The 15,497-nt window shown below is 41.1% G+C and overlaps 1 protein-coding gene across 3 annotated transcripts in view; it reads left to right on the forward strand.

Annotated features, from left to right (window-relative positions):
* The window catches only part of C5H2orf42 (chromosome 5 C2orf42 homolog), a 36,266-nt gene that overhangs the window by 17,527 nt on the left and 3,242 nt on the right, over positions 1–15,497 (forward strand). For all 3 annotated transcript variants that reach the window (XM_046663170.1, XM_046663172.1, XM_046663171.1), the window contains exons 6-9: positions 220–324; positions 3,707–3,814; positions 5,088–5,188; positions 7,336–7,498. In XM_046663170.1, the coding sequence (XP_046519126.1) occupies positions 220–324; positions 3,707–3,814; positions 5,088–5,188; positions 7,336–7,498 (477 nt within the window). The remainder of the gene's footprint in view (positions 1–219; positions 325–3,706; positions 3,815–5,087; positions 5,189–7,335; positions 7,499–15,497) is intronic.

The following is a 15,497-nucleotide window of genomic DNA, read 5'->3' on the forward strand; positions in this document are numbered from 1 at the left end:
AATAGGGTCTTGGAGCTTTTCATTTCTTTTTTCCTAGATGGATTCTTAAAAAAAAATCCTAGAATCTTCCATTTCACTTAATGCATCTAATTTCTTTGAATTTCAGTTTCTTCTTTTTTTTTCTTTACATGCTCCTCAACTTTTGAAACTTCAATTAACTGTTTATTCTGTAAGGAAAGATAAAAGTTCCTGAAGAGTTGTGTTTTTTGTTTTTCTTAGCCTGTGGTCAGCTGTTGGATGAGACACAAGTGACTTTATCCTTCCAAGACTGGCTGGCCAGCGTCACAGAACGCATCCACCAGACCATGCACTATCAGTTTGATGGTGAGTCTTGCTCATCCCGCTGGGCTGTTGCTGAAAGGAGGAGAAATTAAACTAATTGTGTTCTAGTTCTACTCTGTTGTGATAGGAAAAGTAATTGGGCTTCAGTCCAGAGTGCATTGGGCCACAAGACAGTAGAAGTCTAAATGAAAGAAAGAACAATCACATAATTAAAATGCAGGACCAGCAAAATGAATTTAGAGAGGGAAGAGAAAAAAATGCAGCAAATAGGTATTCAGTGAAGGTAGATAGCCTTGATCTTGGTGTACATGCACGTGTGTGTATGCATGCATGCATGTGTGTGTGTGGAGGGGGAGGGAGATACCAAAACCTTAGAAGATCATTCAAACCCTCAAACTTAAAATCGAAGCAAGGGGGATAAAGGTTTAGAGAAAATCTAAAAGTGTGAGACTAAGATAGTTATATGAAATTACGTAGACATACTAAGGAAGAGTGGAGGACACAGGCTGGATTTGGGTTGACTGTGATAGCCTCATGGAACCTCAGCAATTTCAGAGGTGGACCATTCAGCTAGTTCTTCCCATATCATTAAAAGCATCCTTGATAGATGGTAAGGCAGCTCATAACATTGTTGGAAGTGATAGCTCTGAGAAAGGTCTTCCTCATGCTAAGTGGAAATATTTGCTTATAATACTTCCTGTTGGTTCTCGGTCTATGCTCTAGCCATGTGGACTAGGTCTGTTCCTGTTTCCAAATAACAGTCCCTGCCACTGGGTACCCACCTATTGCCCTGCCTGATAGGTCTTCTCTGTTCCAAGTGATACATCTCATGTTTTCAAAGCCTCCTTATGGCACGTTTACAGACCTCATATCATTTTGACATTCTTTGCTGAATGTCTTGCAGCTTATGAATATCATTTTGAAAATAAAGCACCACAAACTAATAGGAGCATGACAGCAGACACTCAGTAAAAGAAGATGAGTTTTGGGGGCCGGCCCTGTGGCGGAGTGGTTAAGATCATGCGCTCCACTTTGGTGGCCCAGGGTTCACTGGTTCGGATCCTTGGTGTGGACCTACACTCCACTCATCAAGCCATGCTGTGGCGGCATCCCACGTAGAAGAAGTAGAATGACTTATAACTAGGATGTACAACTATGTAATGGGGCTTTGGGGAGAAAGAAAAAAAGAGGAAAAGGAAAATGAGTTTTGAAGGATTAGAACAGTTATAGCCTCATGATGAGGAAAGTGACAAGAATGGAGGTCTTGAAATACATGATTAGTTTTATTTGTATTAATTCAGAATAAATAAAACTTTACAAGTTAGTTTTTAGAAAATCAAATAAGCTAAGGAGGGTTAAAGAGAGAGTCTATGTTTTTCTTTTAAAATTTTATTTATTTATTGTTTGAAATAATATAATAAATACCTAGCAACCCACGTCCCAGAACAGAAAATAGAACATTGACAGTAGTGTAAGCTACACTCTGTGGTCCTCCTCCTTCCCGCTTCCCTACCACCCCCCTCACATCTCCAGTACCAGTACCTTTGTCCAAGTCACCATCAGCTCCAGACTGTGAGTCTGTCTTTTATGAGGGCTTTTCAAGATTAGCTTCAAAACTAAAGACAGCTAAAGCAAAACTGAGAATAAAAATGTTTACTTTGAGAAAAAAAAGATTAATTTTTAAACCTAAGTTCTAGCCTCACATCAGCTGAGTTGTGGTGAGCTAGCACTTCTTTTTTTTTTTTTTTAAAGCTTCAGTGCACGGTTGTGTATCCTAGTTGTTAGTTTAGTTGTCTATGTGAGCCACTGCCACAGTATGACAACTGACAGATGGGTGGGGTGGTTCCACGACCGGGAAATGAACCTGGGCCACAGTGGTGAGCCCCGAATCTTAACCACTAGACCACCAGGGCTGGCTCAAGTTAGCACTTCTTTAGAGCTGTACTGACCTGTGTGTAGCCCATAATCTAACTGCAAGGTGAAAGATTTAAAAAGTCTTTGTGTGGTGATGTCTCTAAACTGCCCAGATACTAATATGTTAGTGGCTCAAAAGCAGTGACCGTTTTGTCATTGACATTCTGCATTCAGTAAACTAGGCAAAATTAGTTGAAAGAATGTAAAGTCTATGGAATTCTAGAAAACCTTTCACTTTTATTTTTCCTGGCTTGACTTTTGTTTCAAAAAGGCATCTAAAGTGTCTTTAAGAGCCATTCGTTTTTGTTTTTTTTTTTTTAAGATTTTATTTTCCTTTTTCTCCCAAAGCCCCCCTGGTACATAATTGTGTATTTTTAGTTGTGGGTCCTTCTAGTTGTGGCACGTGGGATGCCGCCTCAGCATGGCTTGATGAGCAGTGCCATGTCTGCGCCCAGGATTTGAACCGGTGAAACCCTGGGCCGTCAAAGCAGAGCACATGAACTTAACCACTCAGCCACGGGGCCAGCCCCAAGAGCCATTCTTTAAGTTGTATCCAGGCAGGTAGAGGTTACATGTTTACCCATATGGTTTTGGATGTTTTCCCTCTGCTGGGGCCAGCCCCTCAGGCAAAGTTTTTAAGGAAAACTCTGAACTCTTTCAACCCCTCCCCCCAACAGTCTTTCTGTTGAATTCATGCCTTGCAAGTTTCTTTTAAGAGGTTTGTTATGTATTTTCAAACATTTTACCTGCCTTAAGATCACATTCAGGGACTAGCCCCATGGCCGAGTGGTTAAGTTTGCGCGCTCCGCTTCGGTGGCTCAGGGTTTCCCTGGTTCGGATCCTTGGCATGGACAGGACACTGTTCGTCAGGCTACATCCCACATAGCACAACCAGAAGGACCTACAACCAGAATATACAACTATGTACTGGGGGGCTTTGGGGAGGAGAAGAAGAAGAAGAAAAAGAGAAGATTGGCACCTGTTGCCAATATTAAAAAAAAAGATCATATTCAGACAGAAAGACTGATGCTCATTGGATAAACAGTGTCCTGACTTTGTGGTCTCTGGCCTTCGTGGTCCTGGCCATCGGAGTGAGAGCATGCGGTGACTTTGCTTAGACTTGCAGGCAGATAGCAAGTGAGACAGATGGTGAGCGGCAGTGAATCCAGTTTACTCTCAGCTCAGACTCATTGTTCTCATCTCACTTCATATGCCCTTTAAAGGGAAAAGTCTTCTGTGGTGGTGTTTACAAAATTGGGGGTTTGAAACTTATCCTTGGTGAATGACAAAGGTCTGCTGAATTTTTTATGATTGCAAGGGTTCAAGAATAGGGCTGGTGACGGTGCTTGACTTACAAAGGTCAATCGGAGCCTTCTTTTTGCCTCTGCATCAGGAAATCTCAGTGGCATTTTTAGTTACTACTGCCCCTCAACTCATTTCTGCCCCCTCTCCCTACACACCAGGAAGCCCACTGACTTTCTTTAAATGAGTTTCTTCTTCTTTCCTGTAGGCAAACCGGAGCCCCTGGTGTTCCACATCCCTCAGACCTTTTTTGATGCCCTGCAGCAGAGAATATCTATAGGAAGTGCAAAGAAACGGCTTCCCAACTCCACCACAGGTATGGGATTTTTCCTCAGGAATAGCAATAGATGTCTTGACCGTAGAGAATTATGTTTGGAAAAATCGTGTGGAATTTTCAGGATTAGGACTTGTAGTTAACGCTGAGAGCATGAAGCTTTAGCCAGTCACCTCTTGGAATACTGATCACACTCTTCCCAGGCCCCATGCTTATCCAGTCCAAGGTGCTGGAAAGATCCAGACAGCGCACGCGTGGTGAAGAACAGCAATGAGGTGCAATGAAGGTGCCCACCGAGAAGTCTGGTATTTTCTAGATCTGAACCAATTTCAACAAAAGCGTTGCGGGCTCCAATTGTTATTTGGGCCAGCTTCTTGCAAGCATAGTCCAATACGTATCAAAAACTAAACCTTGTTTTTCATGATTCCCAGTTTTTGGTGAAGGAAGATTTTATTTGTAGAGTAATTCTTAGGCTTGGAACACTTTATACTGACATTATTCTGGTACTTATTTCTTGGTTTTAGATAACGTCTTTCTATTAGAGATCTCAAGATACTCATTAAGTAATATAAGGAAGGAAGGGAGAGAAAAGAAGAGGAAAAGCTTGCTCAGGGCACATAGCCCCGGAGTCACCACGGCTAGAAATCAGTGCTGGTTCTTCGGTGGATTGTTATTTGATGATATAATAGTGACTGTTGAGATTTCATTCTAGTTTTGAATAGTGCAAGCTGTGAATCACTGTGTTGAGGGCCATGAAAATCTTTGTCTTCGCAGCTTCTCTCTCTGACTTTAGAGGCAGCGTTGATTCTTTCTTCCAGTTAAAACTTTAGGCCCTAACACATTAGTTTCAACCCATCCCTTAGCTATTTTTGCAGGCCCTTCGGTGGAACCCCTTTATAATCCTGCAGGCAGAACAAAGGATTGGCAACCACATTAGCAGACTGAAACTCTGCATAATTACTTTAAGGACTATCATTTGACCTCTGATATATCTAAGGTCAAAGAGGTTGTAAGAAGCTGTTTTAAAATGGAGTCCTATGCACGTAGCTTTACCAACAAAGAAACAAGTTTCTAAGGTAGCGAAAACAAGCGGCATCTCAAAGAAGCCTCGGAGACTTTATACATGTCTTTTGATTTGTCACAGTTCTGCCAAAACCTGTTATATATTTGCCTCTAGAATTCCTTTTTAAAAATGCTGAGATTCTATAAAGAAGGAATAGTACTGCACTGAACTCTCTAGAAACTGGATAACAAATACAGTGAAGGAGAATGTTATTTTTTGGTCGTCTAATTTTGTCCCCTTTTTACATTGAAGCTTTTGTTCGAAAAGACGCCTTGCCTCTGGGAACCTTTTCCAAGTATACCTGGCATATCACTAATATCCTGCAAGTTAAACAAATCTTAGATACCCCAGAGGTAAGAGTTTATTCTACAATAGTGGGAGGGCAGAGAGGGAAGAGAGAGAAGCAAGTGTGGGAAGTATGTTTGCACAGTTCCTTGAGTTACAGACATCAAAGATTTTTCATACTAAGAGATTATTCAGAAATTTTCATGGCTTTATAGTCTTTATAGTTCTGACTCTGATTTTTTTTTTTTTTGAGGATGATTGGCTTGAGCTAACATCTGCTGCCAAGCCTCCTCTCTTTTTGCTGAGGAAGACTGGCCCTGAGCTAATATCCATGCCCATCTTCCTCTTCTTTATATGTGGGATGCCTACCACAGCATGGCTTACCAAGCGGTGCCATGTCCGCGCCTGGGATCCAAACCAGCAAACCCCAGGCCACCAAAGCAGAATGTGCACACTTAACCACTGAGTCACCGGGCTGGCCCCTCTGACTCTGATTTTAATGGATATTCCCTGTAGCTTGAAAAAGTCTCTTAAAGGGCCGACCCGGTGGCATAGTGATTAAGTTCGTGAGATCTGCTTCAGCGGCCTAGAGTTCACAGGTTCGGATCTTGGGCGCAGACCTAGCACTGCTCGTCAAGCCACGCTGTGCCAGCATCCTAGATAAAATAGAGGAAGATTGGCATAGACAGTAGCTCAGTGACAATCTTCCTCACACACACACACAAAAAGTATCTTAAATTGGAGTATCCTTTTTCTTTGCTTTTGGAATCAGAAAACAGGGATGATTTTTCTTGTAAATTAAATAATGATCCCTTACTATCTGTGGTGAGCCCTAGATTAACTGGCAGGCAGCTAGGAAGTATATAAATAGTTTGAGATGCTCTCCTATTGGTGAAGTGAGTGAGCCCAACACACTTAAGTTCTCCTCCCCACACTGCAATTTAGTTCTCATTAGAGAAATGACCCTTCATTAGTTTGTTTTGAGAACGCTTAGCCCTGAGCTAACTACTGCCAATACTCCTCTTTTTGCTGAGGAAGACTGGCCTGAGCTCACATCGGTGCTTATCTTCCTCTACTTTACATGTGGGACGCCTACCACAGCATGGCTTGACAAGCGGTGTCATGTCCGCACCTGGGATCTGAACCGGCGAACCCTGGGCCGCTGAAGCGGAATGTGCGCACTTAACCGCTGTGCCACAGGGCCGGCCCCTTGTTTTCTTTTTCACAAGGGAAATATTAGACATTCTTAAACGCTTTTTTCCAGCAGATCCTGAAAACTTGAGGATTTTCCCTTCCTACCATAATGGAATATTGTAGAAAATTCAGCATAATGTGCTTTGATACATTAAGATGAGCTTAATTGTAAGGCATTATGTTCAGAAAAATAATGAATTGTTTGGTGGCTGTAGAACTTACATGTGCACCTAGAGGAGGCCTGTGTAGCACTAAAGATCCTTGAGGAACTTCTTTAAATGCAGGGCGTCGGGGAGGCGGTGTCTAGCCTGGAATGGGCGGTGTTGGGGAGGCACTGAACAACCCAGAGCAAAGGCAAGTGAGGGAAGGAGCTAGGAATCACTGAGCTTCTGTCTGTCGGGTGTTATCTACCTATATCACCTCCCTCAGCCTCACAGCCATGTGTTGGTGTTGACTGTATTTTGCAGATGAGAAACAGGCTCTGAGAAGCTCACCCTGCTCTTTAGTGGCAAAGACAAAATTCAGTTCAAGTTCTGTCTGGCTCAGTCCCAAGGATGGTGTGAAGCCCACGGGATGTGAGGTCAGCTCTAGGTGCTGTCAACAGAGTTTTTAGAAGGGTGCTGCTAGAAGAGCAGTAGGGGAAGGAATAAAACAGATTTTAAAGCAGGTCTGTGCCAGTAGCTCTCATGTAACCCTGAGGATGTTAGCAGTTCAGTTCAGTGTGGTTTGGCTGGACTTCGAATTAAAGTTACAGAGAAAAAAAGGAAGGCCAGGAATGATGTATGGGAGAAGAGGCAGATCTGTTGACACAATTTACTTGAAAATACAAGGGAAAGTGTTAATTAACGTGAATGCACTTAAGAAAGAATGAATAAGTAAAAGATCTATTGTCTACACAGAATTCGAAATGTATTACAATGTACATCTGGAAAAAAAAAAAAAGATCTGTTGTCATCCAAATGTTTGTCTGCTTTGACAGTTTTTCCTTTCTCACCTTTCTTGGCATCATCTCCATGTCCAGATGCCCTTGGAAATCACCCGGAGTTTTATCCAGAACCGGGATGGGACTTATGAGCTGTTTAAATGCCCTAAAGTGGAAGTAGAGAGCATAGCAGAAACCTATGGTCGTGTAGAAAAGCAACCAGTGCTGCGACCCTTGGAACTGAAAACTTTTCTCAAAGTTGGTAAGTGCATCAGTGGTTTCAATAGCACATCTTCCTCTGAGGGTCAACTGTGTGTATGACTCTGTCCTAGACTTTGGGTCTTGACCTTAAACAGAGAAGACATATTCATTCATCTTGTGAAGACAATCATGGGATAAAGTGTTTTGTTTCATTTGAGCCCCTACTTTTAAAATAAAATTACAGAAGTAATACACATTCATTATACAGAAATCATAGATTTCATTATAGAGCATAAAGGAGAAAAATAAAAACCGTCTGTAGTCCCACCCACCATAGATGACATCACCATCACGATTTTAGTGTATACCCTTTCAGACTCTTTTCCATGCATCAAGAAGTTTCCAAAACATGGGATCATACCTCAGCTGCTTTTTTCACTTTTTTTTTCTTTTTGCTGAGGAAGATTAGCCCTGAGCTAACATCTGTTGCCAGTCTTCCTCTTTTTTTGCTTGAGGAAGATTAGCCCTGAGCTAACATCTGTGCCAGTCTTCCTCCACTTTATATGTGGGTCACCACCACAGCATGGCTGATGAGTGGTGTAGGTCTGCACCTGGGATCCAAACCTGAGAACCTGGGCTGCTGAAGCGGAGCATGCCAAACTTTAACAACTATGCCATGGGGCTGACCCCTGCTTTTTTCATTTAAAAATATATCATGAACAGCTTTCTACGTCTGTCTTCAGCATTGTCTTTTGACGTTTTTTTGTTGTAATAAAACATACATAATATAAAATTTACCATTTGAACCATTTTTAAGTGTATAGTTCTCTGGCATTAAGTACATTCACAGTGTTGTACAACTGTCACCTCCATCTGTCTCCAGAATTTTTTCATCTTCCTCAGCTGAAACTATACCCATCAAACACTCACTCCCCACTCCTGCCTCCCCCCAGCCCCTGGCAACCACCCTTCTACTTCCTGTCTCCATGAATTTGACTGCCCTAGGGACTTCATGTAAGTGGAATCACACAGTATTTGTCCTCTTGTGTCTGGCTTATTTCATTTAGCGTAATGTCTTCAAGGTTTATCCATGTTGTAGCAGGTGTCAGAATTTCTTTCCTTTCTAAGGCTGAATAATATCCCATTATATGCATGTCCTACGTTCTGTTGATCCATCATCTGTTGATGGGCACTTGGGTTGCCTCTGCCTTTTGGCTCTTGTGAATACATTTTTTAACAGCTGCATAAAATCCATTCATTAAGGTAACTCACTCTAATCGACCCTCAATTTAAGTTATTTCAAACTTTTTGCTGTTATAAACAATGCTTCCTTTTAGAGTTAACTTCCTATTAGATAAGCCTTTTATATCCCTAATTATTTCCTAAATTATTTAGAATATTTTTGGGGATAAATTCTTAAAATCAAAATTGGAGGGTCAAAGGTTATGTACATTTTTAGGGCTTTTGATTGTTTTCGTCACAATGGTCTCCAGAAAGATTGTAATATTTGTACAGTTTACTCCAGCCAAAAAAAGAGTGCCTCTTTTTTTAATCTTTGTGGATTTGATAGGCAAAAAATGTTATCTCACTCTTTTAATTTGCATTACCCTCAGTATTAATGAGACTAAACTTTTCATATTAGTGATTTGTATTTGATGAATTGCTTTTGCTTTGTCTATTTTTAACTGGGGTATTTGTATAATAATCTAATAATAATAACAACTATAACAAGTAGCACTTAACAAGCACTTACTCTGTGCCAGCTATTATTTTAAGTACTTTACATACATTAATTCCTTGAATGCCTATCAACCCACTGAGAGGTAGATTCTGTGATCCCCGTTTACAGACGCATAAACTGAGGTGAGGACAGGTGCAGTCACCTGCCCGGAGTTACACAGCTAGTAAGGGCGGAGCTGATCCTCAGCCCCAGGCAGTCTTGGATGCCGGAGCCTGCACTCCTAGCCGTCTGGCGCTCACCCGTCTTTCCACTGACTAGACTCCAACCTCTTCCAGGGCAGTGGACGATGTCATCCTTGTTCATCACTGCTCCCCAAGATAGCACAGTGCCTGGTCCATGACAGGCACTCAGTGAGGACTTGTTGAATGAAGAATGAATGAATGCCCGTCATCATTTTAATTACCTTAGCTTTGTGATCTGCCTAGTGGTCCCCTTCATGTCTCTAATTGTGTACTTATTCTTCTAGGAGAAATTTAGAATTTGTAATTATTTTGTCAAATTTTTGTGAATATATTCCTACATATATTTTTTGCTGCTCTTGTGAATAAGACCTTTATCATGTTTCTCGCTTGTTATTGCTGATGTATGGGAAGCTCCTGATTATTGGTATACCTATCAAATTGCCCTTCCTAATGAGCTCCTAGTAGTGATAAGAGTTGTTTTTCTCTGGTTTCTGGGAAATCAGTTATGTCACCTGAAAAACAGTGATAATTTTGTTTCCTATCAAATGTTTATATCTCATCACTTTTTCTTTTTATATTAGCTATGATTTCAAGAGCAACAATGAATAATAGTAAGCTAACAGCTACAATTATTTTAGACTATAGTAAAGACTCCTCCAGGACCAGTTTCCAACTTCGTCTTGAAGAAGAGACAGTGATAAGTATCCTGTGAAAAAAACATTCCATGGTCAGATAAATTTGAGAAATGCTACGTATCATATTTGATTCTAAGACCCTTGATTGTAAGATGCTCAGTAAATTTAGTAAGAACTTTTTTGATAAGAAAAGAAACTTTGGGGGCCAGCCTGGTGGCACAGCAGGGCTTTAGTGGCCCAGGTTCGCCAGTTCGGATCCCAGGTGTGGACATATGCACCATTTGGCAAGCCATGCTGTGGCAGGCATCCCACAGAAAATAGAGGAAGACGGGCACAGATATTAGCTCAGGGCCAGGCTTCCTCAGCAAAAAGAGGAGGGTTGGCAGCAGATGTTAGCTCAGGGCTAATATTCCTCAAAAAAAAGAGAAAGAAAAGAAACTTTGCTGTATGAAAACTGCCCTGGTTGTAAGATACACTCAGATCTCAGAAAATGTTACAGTTGAGTAGGAAGGCAGTAGGGAGTAGTGTCTTAGAATATAATTTATCTCTCTTAGAAATTTATGCCATACGTTTGCCTATTAAAAAGATCCTGAAATAAAAACACCTTTCTCTAAAAAAAAAAAAAGTTTTTAAAAAACTTTATCTAACCTAAGGTTTCCCAAATTTATTTGACCAGTGAACACTTTTCAGGGGAATACCATTAGCATTTCATAGGATATTTTTCTGGAAAAAAGTTGTTCTATGTTTCACTATTAAATAATGAACTATTGGTTATTATTTTCAGATAAATTTTTTTTATTATTATAAGAACATATCATATACTTTTTTTTTCCTGAGGAAGATTCACCCTGAGCTAACATCCGTTGCCAATCTTCCTCTTTTTGCTTGAGGAAGATTAGCCCTTAGCTAACATCTGTGCCAGTCTTCCTCTATTTTGTATGTGGGTTGTCACCCCAGCATGGCTGACGAGTGGTGTAGGTCCATGCCCGGGAACCAAACGTGGGCTGCTGAAGCAGAGTGTGCCGAACTTAACTTCTAGGCCATGGGCTGGCCCCCAACATATCATATTCTTAGTTTATTATGTACTTTTATTTGAAACTAGAATTGAAAATTTTTTTTTTTTGAGGAAGATTAGCCCTGAGCTAACATCTGCCGCCAATCCTCCTCTTTTTTGCTGAGGAAGCCCAGCCCTGAGGTAACATCCATGCCCATCTTCCTCTACTTTATACATGGGACGCCTAATACAGCATGGCTTACCAAGTGGTGCCATGTCCACACCCGGGATCCAAACCGGCAAACCCTGGGCCACTGAAGCGGAACGTGTGCACTTAACCGCTGCGCCACCAGGCTGGCCCCTAGTATTGAAATTTTTGAAATGCCTTTTTGCCATCTATTGAGGTTTGTCTTTTCACGTAAGTTCAGTGAATTTTATTAATAAATTGCTAAATTGAAGTAATCTTGCATTTCTGGAATAAATCCTACTTGGTCTTTTTTCTGTTAATATATATGTAGATTCTATTTGCTAATATTTCATTTAGGATGTTTTAGTATCTGTTCATAAGTGGTAACTGCCTACAGGTTCCTTTTTGGAGGCTATCTTTTTTGGGTTTTGGTAATGGTTATATAGAAAATGATTTTAGAAAGCTTTGGATCAAATTAAATAGCTTAGGAAATATCCCTTTCTTTTTTTTGTTTTGGTGAGGAAGATTGTCCCTGAGCTAACATCTGTACCAGTCCTCCTCCATTTTATATGTGGGATGCCACCACAGCACGGCTGCTGAGTGATGCAGGTCTGCACCCGGGCTCTGAGTCTGCAAACCCAGGCCAGCGAAGCAGAGCACACCGAACTTAAGCACCACGCCATGGGGCTGGCCCCAGAAAGAGCCATTTCTTGGATGTTTACAAGAATTTAATCTCTAAAAACTTGTTCATTTTCCTCTGATTTACATTTGTATTCATGGTTTCTATCTTTTCTTGAGTCAGTTTTTGTCATTCATATTTTTTCCAAAATTCATGTTTTCATCCAAAATTTAAATTGTGTACATTTTAGTAATTTTTGGTTACAGATGGTAATCACATAACTTTTTATCAGATCAGCCCTGAGCTAACATCTGCTGCCAATTCCCCTCCTTTTTGCTGAGGAAGACTGGCCCTGAGCTAACACCCGTGCCCATCTTCCTCTATTTTATATGTGGGACGCCTACCACAGCATGGCTTGATGAGCGGTGCCATGTCCACACCCGAGATCTGAACCGGCGAACCCTGGGCCCAAAGTGGAACGTGCAAACTTAACCACTGGGCTACTGGGGCGGCCCCTCACATAACTTTTAAAATCTGTTCTAAGTCTGTAGTTATACACTGCACCAGAATTTTATCTATTTTGTGGTCTTTTTTAAAGAACTGGCTCTTGTATATATTTATCACTTGTTCTAAGTGTCTTTGTTTTCTTCCAAAGATTGGCACCTGAGCTAACATCTGTTGCCAATCCTCATTTTTTCTTCTTCTCCTTCTGGTTGTGCTATGTGGGACGCCACCTCAGCATGGCTTGATGAGCGGTGCCATGTCTGCACCCAGGATCCAAACTGACGAAACCCTGGGCTGCCAAAGCAGAGTGCATGAACTTAATCGCTTGGCCATGGGGCTGGCCCCTAAGTTTCTGTTTTAAACTATTTTCTGCTTTTGCCTGTAATAATTTCTTCTAACTCTTTTAAAAAATTTTTCTGGGGCCAGCCCAGTGTCATAGTGGTTAAGTTCACGCACTCTGCTTTGGCAGCCCTGGGTTCACAGGTTTGGATCCTGGGCACAGACCTACACACTGCTCATCAGCAGCCATGCTGTGTTGGCATCCCACATATAAAATAGAGGAAGATTGGCACAGATGTTAGCTCAGGGACAGTCTTTCTCAAGCAAAAAGAGGACTGGCAACAGATGTTAGCTCAGGGCCAGTCTTCTTCACAGAAAGAAAGATTTAACTGATTAAAAAAATTTTTTTTTCTAACATTTTCTTGGAATTATTTTATTTTTATAGCCTTTAAAATGGAATTGTCAGTTAATTTTTTAAATTCATATTTGACAATAACATTTAGGGTTCTTACTATTGCTAATATCTAAATAGTCTATAATTATAGTTTAGTTTCTCTATGTCCCCAATACTTAGTATTTAAAATTTCCAGTTGGTTGAGGCTTTTTTTTTTTTTTTGAGGAAGATTAGCTCTGAGCTAACTACTGCCAATCCTCTTTTTTGCTGAGGAAGACTGGCCCTGAGCTAACATCCATGTCCATCTTCCTCTACTTTATACGTGGGACGCCTACCACAGCATGGCTTTTGCCAAGTGGTGCCATGTCCACACCCAGGATCCGAACTGGTGAACCCTGGGCCACCAAGAAGTGGAACATGCACACTTAACTGCTGCACCACTGGGCCAGCCCCTGGTTGAGGCTTTTGATTTTTATATTCTTTAGTATCAATTTCTAGTTTTATTATTTTGAGGTCAGAAGATGTGCTTTTTGAATTTCTATTTTCTTAGGTATTTAAAAATACTTTCTCACTAATGGAACATATGATATGAATTTGTACGAGCAAAGACGTTATTTATCCAGCATAGTCTTATATAGCTTTAAAATGAACCATATTATTTTATTTAAGTCCTCATTGTCTTCATTTTTTATCTCTGACCTGCAAAGAGAGTCGTGATAGAATTTCCTACTACAATTAGGTTTCTCTGAACGTCTTCTCGTGTTTGAAGTCTTCTAAGTATTGTAATGCAGTGTTTCGGTGCATCAGAGTTATGACAGGTGTCAGTTTAAGGTATGTTGTCTTAGTGCATTCAGGCCGCTATAACAGAATACCATAAACTGGGTGGCTTATAGCAACAGAAATGTATTTCTAGCAGTTCTGGAGGCTGGGAAATTCAAGATCAAGGCGCTGGCAGATTCCATGTCTGGTGAGGGCCTGCTTCCTGGCTCATAGAGGGCAGTGGGCAGTCTTTTCACTGTGTCCTCACATGACAGAAAGGGCGAGGGAGGTCTCTGAGTTCTCTCATCTCATTCATCAGGGCTCTGCCCTCATGACCTAATCATCTCCCAAAGGCCCCACCTCCAAATACCATCACATTGGGGATTCGGTTCTCTTTCTTTCTTTTTTTTTGAGGAAGATTAGCCCTGAGCTAACTGCTGCCAATCCTCCTCTTTTTGCTGAGGAAGACTGGCCCTGAGCTAACATCCGTGCCCATCTTCCTCCACTTTATATGTGGGACGCCTACCACAGCATGGCGTGCCAAGCAGCGCCATGTCCGCACCTGGGATCTGAACCTGCGAACCCCGAGCTGCCGAAGTGGAACATACTTAACTGCTGCACCACCGGGCCGGCCCTGGGATTTGGTTTTCAATTTATGAATTTTGGGAGGATACAAACATTCAGTCCATAGCAATACTTTATCAATGTAAAAATCACTTTTGCCCTAGATTCTTTGACTAATATCACAACAGTGACATCAGCTTTCTTTTGTTTTTCATTTTTCTGATATGTTTGCCATCCTTTTACTTGTAACTTTTTTGTGACACTGTGTTTTAGTTGACTCTGTTATCAACATTATATAGTTGGTTTTGATTTTTCTCCAATTTTAGGTTTTTTCCCTTTATTTTTATTTATTTTATTTATTTTATTTTTTTAAGGATTGGCACCTGGGCTAACAACTGTTGCCAATCTTCTTTTTTTTTTTTTGCTTTATCTCCCCAAAACCCCCCTGTACACAGTTGTATATCTTAGTTGCAGGTCCTTCTAGTTGTGGGATGTGGGACGCCGCCTCAATGTGGCCTGACGAGCAGTGCCATGTCTGCGCCCAGGATCCGAACCCTGGGTCGCCGCAGCGGAGCATGCGAACTTAACCACTCAGCCACGGAGCTGGCCCCCCCTTTATTTTTATTATAATTGATATAGTTGGTCTTCTGTCTTCTTGTTTTGTTCTCTGTTTTTTGTTAAATGAACTGTTTTCTGTGCTTTATTTTCTCCATAGTTTTGAATACCATATTTACCATATTCTCTCTCTCTCTCTTTTTTTTTTTGGCAAGGAAGATTGGCCCTGAACTAGCATCTGTTGCCAGTCTTCCTCTTTTTGCTTGAGGAAGGTTGTCCGGGCAAAACCCTAGGCTAACATCTGTTCCAGTCTTCCTCTATTTTGTACGTGGGATGCTACCACAGCATGGCTTGATGAATGGTGTGTAGGTCTGTGCCCAGGATCTGAACCTGCGAGCCCTGGGCCACCGAAGTGGAACACACAAACTTAACCACTATGCCACCAGGCCATCCCTGAATACCATATTCTTATTTTTAATTCTGTTAGTGTTTATATTTTTTCAAAAGCATGCTTTCACCTGAGTTTTTCCCATTTAAATCTTTGATCCTCTGGGATTTATTTATTTATTTTTTTTCAGTTTTTTTTTTTTATTGAGTTATTGATAGGTTACAATCTTGTGAAATTTCAATTGTACATTAATGTTTGT

The sequence above is a fragment of the Equus quagga genome, chromosome 5, assembly GCF_021613505.1.
Source record: "Equus quagga isolate Etosha38 chromosome 5, UCLA_HA_Equagga_1.0, whole genome shotgun sequence".
Taxonomy (NCBI): domain Eukaryota; kingdom Metazoa; phylum Chordata; class Mammalia; order Perissodactyla; family Equidae; genus Equus; species Equus quagga.